The sequence below is a fragment of the Alternaria incomplexa genome (assembly GCF_024043165.1).
Source record: "Alternaria incomplexa strain BMP 0042 chromosome Unknown scaffold_13, whole genome shotgun sequence".
In the NCBI taxonomy this organism is placed as follows: Eukaryota; Fungi; Ascomycota; class Dothideomycetes; order Pleosporales; family Pleosporaceae; genus Alternaria; species Alternaria incomplexa.
Window position 1 is genome coordinate 1181414 of NW_026249862.1, and position 11236 is coordinate 1192649.

At 51.4% G+C, this 11236-nt stretch overlaps 3 protein-coding genes across 3 annotated transcripts; 1 reads left to right on the forward strand and 2 right to left on the reverse strand.

The window, feature by feature from the left end:
- Positions 1-513: 513 nt before the first annotated feature.
- Positions 514-1338, forward strand: J4E90_008704 (uncharacterized protein; the record flags this gene model as incomplete). The annotated part of the gene is made up of 1 exon (XM_051438226.1): positions 514-1338. A coding segment is annotated over one exon (825 nt), but the record flags the coding sequence as incomplete, so codon positions are not given.
- Positions 1339-1606: 268 nt separating this feature from the next.
- J4E90_008705 (uncharacterized protein) lies at positions 1607-2719 on the reverse strand (the record flags this gene model as incomplete). Its single annotated transcript, XM_051438227.1, has 1 exon — positions 1607-2719. One exon carries the CDS (start codon positions 2717-2719, stop codon positions 1607-1609), a length of 1113 nt encoding a protein of 370 aa, XP_051288226.1.
- A 7289-nt stretch (positions 2720-10008) lies between these two features.
- On the reverse strand, positions 10009-10944 carry J4E90_008706 (uncharacterized protein; the record flags this gene model as incomplete). Its single annotated transcript, XM_051438228.1, has 1 exon — positions 10009-10944. One exon carries the CDS (start codon positions 10942-10944, stop codon positions 10009-10011), a length of 936 nt encoding a protein of 311 aa, XP_051288227.1.
- Positions 10945-11236: the final 292 nt, after the last annotated feature.

Below are 11236 nucleotides of genomic sequence, written 5' to 3' on the forward strand. Positions count from 1 at the left end.
CTGTACCCCTGGAAGTGCTCCGGGTACTGCTTTGACTCCAAACTCAACCTTGTTCACCCCTACGGAAAACCTCACAGTCCTGTCGTTACTAAATTCGGAATCTCCTGTGCAGCACCAAGCACCTGCGCCTCCAGCATTACATGGCCACCGAGCGAACACAAGCACGTACCAGCCACATCAGGAAGAGGGAGTTAGTACCTTTGTGTATCAACAGCCTCCCGGTGAACCTGTCCTATGGCCGTTGGAGCATGAGCAAGAGGCAATGCTGCTGCAGCATTACATCGAGAACGTCGCATTATTCGTGAGTATTTTGTCCGGAGAATGGGCCTTTGACTGACGAATGCAAGTTCGACATGGTCGACACCAGAGATCATTTTGGGGTTCACATCGTCCAGATGGCTAAGCAAAATAGTACCTTGATGTATGTAGTGCGTCTACTGCGTATATGCGTTAGCAATCGACTAATCATCACTCTTATTCAGGAACGCCATTCTTGCGCTATCTGCTCGTCAGCTTAGTCGAACCACCGACTTCGACCCTTACATCGCAGATGCCTACTATCAGCGATGCTTTGACACGCTGATTCCAGCGCTGAACGACAACGTCACCATCAAAGAAGAGCCGTTACTTGCTGCAACCGTCATCTTGCGACTCTTGGAAGAGATGAACATCTCGATTATCGGCTCCGACCCCCAGGGCCATTTGTTCGGCACCCAGGCTATAATCCGTGCTGCTGAACAATCATACGCTGCAACATCTGGACCTGATCGGCGGCAGGCTATCTACTGGGCTGCTTTTCGTCAGGAACTGTGGATCTCACTCATGACGCAACGCGCGTTTAAATTACACATCTTCCCCGCTGATCGCTCACTCGAGCCGGCTAACGACTCCATCTGGGCTACACGAACGATTGCTCACCTCGGCGACGTGAGCAACTTCGTCTTTGGGGAAGGTAGAAACAGCATTGCTCGCTACAACCAACTGATGGACGAGAACAGATCCTGGACACAGTGTAGGCCTGACAGCTTCGACCCATACTATTTCCGGCAAGATCGAGACGGTAGCGGGAGAAACTTCCCGGACATTCGTTTCCACCAAAAGACCCACGTTATGGGCACCCAGTATAACCTCTTAGCTCATATGCTGCTGATTGTACATGATCCGACGATTCCGCAACTTGGACCAGCACACAAAGCATCACGCGCTATTGTGGATAGAGCCGTGCAAGACAACGTCCGCACACTATGCGGAGTGGCCCAATCGAACTCCAAATGGTTTCCTTGCAAGTTTGTTGCCTGCTTCGCGATCGCATTAGGTAAGCTCATTCCGATCCCCTAACGCGACTATGACGAGGAGTAGTCGTGTGTAACATTTGTATTGCTTCTATATCTAACATTCCCAGTCGGCGATCGCTTCACGCTTCGTGAGGATCAAGAACAGCTTCGCGATCTATGGTATGCCTGTGAACGATCGCATGGCTTTCCTCCCACAGCGGCCATTAACCAACTCGAAGAGTCGTGGGGTTGGCACAACTCTTGAAATACATGATGCGGCTATCTCCGACCGCTTCAGCTACCTTATCACGCCTTTGGACTCATCATAAAGCCTAGTTGAATGCATTCATGCGCCTCGGGTCGAAATCACCGGGCATATAAGGCCCAAATCCCATTCCGGGGTTGAACTGGTCCAGCTCATCTTCATCGAATCCCGCTCCGTAAAATGGCATTGGGTTGCCATGGTCACCTGTATGTCCGGGACGAGCCGGGCCCTCCCACTTCGTGAAATGATGCTTTGGTCTGCGATGTCCCGCTGGCGGCTTCCCATTGCCGTGCTCTTCGGCTAGATCGTAGACTCTATGCAGTCGTTTGTCGACAGGAAGCCGTTCCCTTATTTTCGCATATTCAGCCTTGATGTTCAACAACAGGGGATATATGCGCACCCGCTCTACAAAGTCTTTCTCTAGAGCTTTCTTCAATATGCTACTGAGTTCTCTGGTATAGCTGGAGCCTGCCGGTTGTTCTTTGTCCCATCTTTGACCATGGGGGAACTCTTTGCTTCGCGGGCTTACGATTCCGGTACATGCGCAGACCATACTCAAGCCTAGTTGCCAGACATCTGAAGCGCCGCTGAAGAGTGGAAATTCTGGAGCGTCGAACCCAGGCGTCCCCCCTGGTTCCATTATAGCGCGTTCTATACTACGCTCAAGCGACAGATAGTCTTCAGTTACTGCTAATCCAAAGTCGGCAAGCTTCGCTATAACTGTATCACCTTCCATCGTCAGTAGGATGTTCGCAGGCTTGATGTCGCGATGATATATTTTACTCCAACCGGACAGGAATATCTCGTCATCGGTCATATTTGGCTGCGGGCCACGGTGACAGTACGTAAGGGCAGACGACAGTTCAAAGAACCATCTCCATATCTTATGTTCGTTGACGTGGGCGCCCATAGCAACATTGAGCGCGACGTCTGCCAGGTTACCTACTGTACAATACTCCAGATACACAGCTCCGTCTGGTTTGCGCTTATCAAAAAAGTGGTCCACCATCTTAGTAATATTCTCGTGGTCCTGGACCTGGTGCAAGATCTGGATTTCTTTGCGCGGTACATCGTTCTCGAACGCCTCTTTGTTGAAGCGCTTCTCAATGAATACCATAACCCGAGCTTTTGGATTGCTACATTGGACTTTGCTTATGCCGCCGTTCAGACCTCCGCCCATGCTACCGAGCTTCTGGATTACTGTCCATTTTTCCCTCGGTTTTGGTTGATAGTCTACGGATAGCTTCTTGCAAATTTTGGGCATCGCAGTCCCAGGATATCGCCGTTGGTGTGAAATTTTCAGGGGTGTGGTCAACGATGGGCCCAGGGGAAATTTGGTTAACGTTGTGGAAGGTGGCAAAATGCAGGTTCAACGGACCCGTTCTCTTGTTTGAGTAGCCTGCGATCGGTCTCAGCGATCGTTTTTATCACGATAGCCCTTCCATTGTTGTGTTGAAGGCGGAAAGTGCTACATCACGCTTTTGTGATGCGTAAATTGACCAGGATGCAATGCGCGTCTCGTGGTTCATACTTGTCTCGCTGATGACTCCTCATGTGACGTGGTATTTTTAAGCATAGCAAACCTTTCTGCTTCAAATAGTGAGAGGACTCACGTACTTCTAGTCACGGAGTCAGCAAGACCATCATCATCATCATCATCATCATCATCTCATAACAACCTCACCGCAACATCTCATCGAATGTCACGGAATCTAAGATCTCGTGGGCGTGGTCGAGGGAAAGAACCCATCACAGATGATCCAATGGATCTTGACTACTCGCCAGACGATGTGGAGATGCAGGACCCGCCGCCAGAGGCTCTGTCGCGCCTTAGACCTCGAAAGCCTCCATCTTCGCAAGCCGTAACTACGGAAGAGTCGCCATTCTGGACAGACCCTTCACACAGAACGCCCTTGCCGGAAAGCTCGCCCCCTCCAGCGCCTCCAAGGTTGAAGCAACCTATGAAACTAGATCCTCGGAACAATCATGTTGGCCAGCCTCCCGGATTTGTTCGTGGGACAGCTCCTCTTGTGCGCGATACTGGTGAGGAACGCTGGAAAGATGGAGTACTAAGCGGCAGCGCACTGATCCGGATGCTGGAAGATCTATCGCGCAGCACCAAGCGCGAACACTGGCAGATCTGTGTCTTGCTAGATGGCTTCGCCGTAAAGTTCGGTCGCTTCCACAACCTGGATGGTCTCATAGTGGCGGATACATATGAGACGTACATGCTCATGCTCGCACGTAAAGTTTGGGTTGATCACACTGGCGAATTTGCTGGAGGAGATGTTCTCTGGGTACCAGGACTAGAACCTAGAGCCATCACCGATCCGGACTGGGAAGCCAGCGCAAGGCTAAACTTACCGGAGTTACCTGTCAAACATTACCAGCCGCCTTGGTTGGCGGCGGAGAATCAGTATATGCACCGCGTAATGCAACGGCCACAAAAGGGGGAGATTGTCTTCAAGGGCTGGGTTGATGACATGAAACGGGAAAGAGACATTCGAGAGTGTGAGAAAATTGATCAAGGCACGCCCAGCGATTACCCTGTTGTTTCCACATCAAATACAGAATGAAGGGTACTAGGCGTCGATACTTCCAAGGTTTTAGTAGCAGGACGTTCCGTTTTGGCCTAGGCAGCGATCAATTGAAGGTACATCGATAACGAGAATGCTTTAGGTAGTCGTAGAAATGTGACTCTACAGCATGTAGTCAACGGTGAATGTGAACAGCTACATCGATCAATACCTGGGTAGTCGCGCGGAGGAGACACGCGATCATGACGTCATCATTCTGGAGTTGCACTAGGCTTCTTAGGGATGAACATCAACGAAATGCTCTACACTTCTGCACAGCAGCAGTCCACTCCGCCTTGCACAGGTGTCGTACGATGACTACGGCATGACTGATAAGGAGCTGGAAAGAAAAGTCATGCGCTCTCGCTCACAGGTCTAGCTCAAGGTGTCCAGCGTGGGCACAGAGAAATCTTGGGAAGGGCCGCCGAAATCCCGACCGGAAAACGAGCATCAACTCACTCAACGCAAAAGTCAAATACTGCACCTGCAGTAGGAGCATCATGGGATGCATGACTTCAGTCGATCGATTAGGCGAAGACATCCGTCTTCGCTGGCCTGTATGCGACCTCCAGTCAGCTGCACCTGCACCTGCACCTGCGAGCTCACCGTTCTTCCAGACCCCCCAAACCATTACCCCTCCTCATACTCTTTGTTCTACAACGACGCATTGTGATCACTGCTGCAGCTGTAAACTATCGACTTGCTAATTCCTTCATCTCCCCCCTTATGCATCATCTGCTATTTTCAAACATTTGTTGATCGTTCCGGCCCGCGTGCATCTGACGTGCGTGTGCACAGCCTCAATTCCGGGTTGGCGGGCATAGTAAACCACAACTCTTGGTAGCGGCGACAGCGACCGTGCCTCTGTTCCGTGTAACGTTGCGCTTAGGCTTGCACATGCTCATGCAGCGGAATGGTCGTTCAGCGCAGAAGCGGTAGTGTTACCTAAAAAGGGAATGGCGAGAGAGTCGCGGTGATAGTGTGGTGCTTTGCCTACAAAAAGGTATGGTGTGTAGCATTGCCACTTGGACACTCACTGGCTATACTGTACTTTTCGGTGATTAGAACCTCATTGATACATTATGCAGTCGAAAGTGCTGGGTCGAGATCTTGGCCCGCTGGGTATGCTACAGCATACAACGTGCGCATGATAAGCTTTTCCGCCCCCAAACTCCCCGCATCTACTTTGCTCTCTTTCGAGACTTACGTGCATTTACTTGGTCCTTAGGTACTTCCGTGTTACCATTAACGTGGTTAGTGATGTGTAGACTGGTCAGTTGACTACGCGCAGTTGTAGGAGTGTACCATACATGATTTCCAAGCCTTCGTTTTCTCACAGCATGCGGAACCTAGTAATGTGACGGTACCTAGATAAGCCCCAAAAACGTGGCATGGAAAGGGTGTGACTCAGAACTTCAATGATTGGCCAGCCTTCAAAAGTACGTATCACCGACCATGTTCATGCCGCTCTCTTGTCAAGCCGGATGATGACCGGCCAGGTACATCACGCAGTCAATTTTTCGATCCGCACGAGGCTGTCCGCAAGGCATATTTCCATGTCTTTGTCACATCTCATGTAGCTGTCCGGATCTCTACTGAACAATGTCCAATTTGCTTACAGCGAAGTGACAACGTCAAACATGCTAGGCGTGAAGGGATGTACTATGGGTGACTACTCAGCTCAATTTAGGTGTGCTAGCGCGATACCCGCCCGGAGACACCTGTCCAACAGTATTGACCATGTTCCCTATCGTGACTATCAGCTACACCAGTATTCACTTTGGAAATTGTATCCATGCAAATTACTCTTTCGTACGCATGGTGTCAATCAATGTAGGGGCCGAATTCCCTTTCCGGTAAATATCTGACCCTTACAAGTTCTATTGGCGTGACACCAATGTAGGCAATACATATAATCGAACGATAGACCGGCCCGGGACAGACGATCGCGGGGGCGGTGCCGCAACGCTGCATCATCCCCATGACTGCAGCAGTCATGCGTATATGGTTTACTTCGATATCAATATGTGTTGAGAAACACGGATGATGTATTAGAGTCAGGTATCATGAGCGATGTGCCGGGGCTATATGCAGCCTAGATATTGTTTGGCCCATCGAAAAGCCGGCGATATGGAGTAGTGACTCCAAATTTGGGTCTGGAGCCTATATCTCGTCAGCCTTCGCGAAGGCTGACGAGATTAACATTCGCATGCGGAAGGAACGTGAACTTTGATATTATGCAGTATATTTGGTTTTGATTTGTTGGGATGATCTCTTTCTCGATGGCCGTATTCATCTCCGCGTACCCCTCCACCTCGCTTCTAGTTCGCGAGCCCTTGCTGACGCTTCTTGTCTCTTTTTCGCTGCCATTTCCGCCTGGCTTTGTTGATAGTCCGGAAGTTCATCATCGGATCCTTGAGGGTCATTCAGCCCCAGCAGGTTCAGTTCAACTGTAACGGCGTCCAGGTGCGATGGTGGCTGCCATTGCTGATAAGCATCGAGAGGTGGATTGGGCACCGACATCGTGTGGTTCAGTGCAGGTGCTGCTCGTGACGAGATAAGCGGCGGTGGCTCAAAATTCTGCCAGTCATCTCTCTGTTCCCTTTCAGGCCGCCGTGTTGGTAGGGTTCTCGACGAATGCTGAGGATGTTGAAGAGGGATTGGGATAGTGTCATTAGTGTTTCTTCGGGCGAAAAGTGAACCTCGAAGTTGCGGTGGGCCGGTTGGTGAAAAGGACTCGTTGTCGTTTGGTAGACCGGTCATAGCCTCTGCGAAAAGATGAAATTGAGACACGTCAGTGAAAGCCTCAGTAGGAGAGCCCCATGTTGTGTGCGGCCGTGGCCGACTAGAGGCGTTGTCGCGGGCCGTAACGCCAAGCGTAGATTCGGGGAAAGTGCGCGATCGTGGTGTTGATGCTGTCTCGAAGTAAGGATTCATAGAAACAGCACGTTGTTGTAGAGGCCGGGAGGACTGCGATTGTGGTGGCAGCGAGTACGGTTGGTACTGCACGGCGTCTGAGTGATTTGAGGCTGAAGAATGCGCCCGAGGATAGGTCGCCAGGTCCTGATAAGTAGATTGACCGAACCCGTAGGGAGAGTTCGGCATGCTTCTGGAGTAAGTGTGGCGGTGCTGGCTGTTTGTGTCTACGTTCAGGCTGGCCGAGTGCCGTTTTGGTTGATACGGTTCCGGTCGGAGATGGGTTGACTCCGGTTGCTCTGAAGATTCGCGTCGGAGAAACCCTCGCAACAAGGTTGGCTTGTGAGATCGTTTCTCTGGACCGGATGGCGATGGTGGTAGTGGCTTGTTAAGGTTCGAGCCGCTCGTAGGACATACACTGATCCGCTGCGAGGTTGCTTTGTAGGCGGATGGCTCTAATCGATGGCCATGCTCCTGTTGTTGTGCAGAAGAGGCAGGCATATTTAGCCACAGCTCATTCTCAGTCTGCAAGCGGCTGGAACGGTGATTATGTTGTGCCATGTATTCCTCGTCTTCGTTGTGCGTCGAGCCGCCCTGGAGGTGGAGAATAAGTCGATTGGAGGATAGAACTAGCTTGCTTGTAGACGAGATGTCGTCAAGCTTATAGTTCGACGATGCGGTCGGGATCGTCAGCAGCTGGGCGCCGGGTAGCATCCTAAAGAGAGCTGCACCGTATGCAGATATGTCCAAGGCTGAACGCAGGGATGCGCAGACCAGGCCTAAGAGCTTGGTGTTGAATGTGGAGGTGAGGTGCGGCTTGAGGGCGTTGCGCTACTGCACCACTGTAGTATTCGAGCGAGTTTAAACGATGCTAATAGCCGATTCGCAGATCCGATAGCTCCAACTGTTCTATGCTTCCGAAATCCCGGGTGCGTGGTATTGCCAGTGGAACAGGTGCGATACATATGGTTGGCAACCTTAGTGCGGCGTAGCAGAGGGGTGGCGGTGGTCGTCGGGCGCAGGGGTAAGGCGTGAGCTGGTAAATTGCCATGTGTAGATGTCGGAAGGGACAATCCTTACAGAAGGACGTGCAGATTGCTTAAACGGTGCATGTTCAAGTCATACCAACGGGGCCAAGACAGAGAATCTCCAATTGAAGCTCAGATCTGACGGAAATGGATGTGAAATTAGAGGACTCCATATCTGGGTTCATCTGAAAGGATTTTGAGACGCATTGCTGGCCTAACTTTTCAGGCCAAACGCCCAAGCTTCAACAAGGCTCGCCGTCTTCGATACGGGTCCGGCACCTGAGAAACCCTTCCAACGCCCTACGCATTACTGACATGATATTACCGAACAGTAAGCGGTGAGGCTCAAGGCGGTACGTGGTCACTCGACCTTTGTGCAGCCAGCCGCTCGCCTCCCGAGGTCTGCATTCAGCGCAACAACAAGGAGGGCGCTGAGGGAACGCGCCCAGCGGCAACAATCCTACTCTGAGTATGCAACGAGTCGGGCAGGTGGCAATGGGTAACGGAAGACGCGATCACCAAGGACCATTGAGATGAAAGAGAGTACGCCAGCACTGCCTCCCCTATCTCCTAATTTTAGATAGAGGGCGCGCTAAGCACCAACGTGGCAAGTACTTCGTAGCCGAGGCTGCAACACATCCATGGCAGCGGTCCCCTGTCCGCGTGCATCCTCAACCATCACTGTCGCGTCCAGATATCACCACACCTTCTCAGCGGCAACAACAAGAATACTCGGAATACTTGTTTCTTGTGCGTCTTGTCAATCCGTTTCTGGCCCTACCTATTTTGTCAGAGCCCGTCTGGGCTGAGCCACATGAACGCACAGGTGCTGATGCGCATCAGTGCGAACGGGCGATGACATAGATTAGCTCGGCATTCCATTGTCTCGTGATGCTTTCAGCTGCGGAACAATAAGGAAACATTACTACTGCCCTTTTTTCTTAGCACTGGACCATAAGGCGCTGGAGAGCGGTACCGAAGGCTTTCATCATCGATCTAAAGACATCTCTTTAGTCACGGACCTTGGGCGTGACGCTTATCAACAAGGCAGACTTCGTCTTCATCATCTGCCGCCTTGACATCGTCTCTCGCGATGTAAGACAGTTGGCGATGTCGAGCTATGGCGTCACGACGCTGGCCTTATCGAATCAGCCACTTTCATGAAAGACCTGCGTCAAACCCCACAGAAATTACTCCAAGTCTGAATTACAGGCACTGCATTGTGTCTAATGCCTTTTTCCGATTAGCCCAGTCGTGATGTGTATATGGAGTACTCTTGCGACCGTCGACGAGATTCAGTGCCCATTATAACTCGGGTTCGTCACATGGTGGGTCAAGAAGGGAGCGGTGAACACGTCTTTCGCACGTACTGCGACAAAGCTTGACAGACGGTACAGGACTCGCAACCCCGAAGAGATCGCACAGCACTTATCAACGTGATCAATTGCGCGTATCGATGCCAGGGAGTCTCTTAAACAGGAGGCAACTGCGCATCTGACAGTACACAAGACCACTACACCGACAATGCACATTCACGTAGCCGCGACACCCGTGGGTTCGATTGCTTCAGTCTTGGTATGACATCGAGAACTGTGGATTGTTTTGTTGATCGTTGGAGAGTTCACTCTCATCCAGCCCCTCACTGCCCGGCCTTAGGCCTCCAAGCCAACACTGAAACTCGCATGGACAGCCGCCTTCCGCCTGGCCTCTGAATACTTTTGCATTGAGGCTGTGACCGGCAGGGATCAACCTATGCAGAAGTGGAAGTGTGTACAATGGATCAGCGGGACCGGAGTAGGCTTTCAGTTGACGGTGCACATGTCAGATCACAAAGGCCTTGCTCCATAGCCTAAAAGGGAAGCTGATTCATATCCGAAGGATGGCATTGCGCAATATCATGACTGAATCCATGTCTAACATAAACCCTGACGCTAATTCGGCACTACCTCCTAGACTTCGGAAACGACTATCTCTGGCTTCTTCTGCACGCGCATGGGCGTCGGCTTGACCACCCCGACCTTCGCCGACCAAGTATCGGACCGATCATCTTCAAGCTGGATGCCTTTCTCGCCATACTCCATTTCTTCAGACCCCTGCAGTCGTCGCGCTAGCATATTTCTGGCCATAATTGCGTACCGTGCGAGCACGAACAGCGCAATCATTCCGCCTGCATAACCCAAGACATGCAGAACGATGCTGGCGTTGCCGTGTGCCGGGTTCATCCACTCATACACGTAGAAGCCCTGAGTATACCGCGTGAGGTACGAGAGCCCAAGGTAAATAGACAAGACTCCAAGGACAACCGACAGATGATGCCACGGCTGTGGCTCGGTTGCTGATAGCATGATCTCAGTCACAGCAAAGACGCTGTTGAGACCGTGAACGGAGATGTTGATCCACTGTTCGAATCGTCCAGCTGGCCACCCAGAGTTCATGGTACCCCAAAAGACGATCGTGACCAAGAACGGAAATGAGGTCATGGTGGAGTAGTACATGCTATGCAAGAGCTGCAAGTACTTTGGCCACGTGTGTAACCATGTTCGTTGCCGGGACGCATACATGAATGTGTGTACGCTCGAGACGAGGAAGTAGAAACCGAGTGACCAGAAGGTGAGGTAGGTGAAGAATGAGAACGACTGCCCGATAGCTGCATTGCCTTGTTGGATGGTATAGGATCCTATGTTCACATCTTTGAGTTTGATTGTAGCCGTCTCGTTCGCCAGCCAGGTATAGCATGTTATGATGGTCGTGAAGCAGTATATGCTCAGCAAGCCACGGACGCATGCGAGGACGACGGGTGAGACGAAGTGCGAACGGACGAAGTTGTATGAAGGATCGAAGCCGGCCCTGGGCACCCCCCAGGTTTCGTAGGTGAATAGCTTCATGATGTTTGGAACGAGAGTGGAGTTTATGAAAGTAACGAGCGAAGAGCAGATGGCCTGCTATGAACGTATGCAACTCCCAACGCAGAGTCTGAAAGGTAGTCGGGTAGCGAGCCGTGTCTCAAGAAAAGGAACGGGTGCATGATATATGGATCAACCGCACGAAACAATACTCAGAGGGCTTCTTACCGCACTGATGTTGTGAAAGATGGATACAGCAAGCCACATGAAGGCCTCAGTTCAGTGAATGCATCCTTTAGCAACGCCACAAGATTCCTATCACATACCAACATCT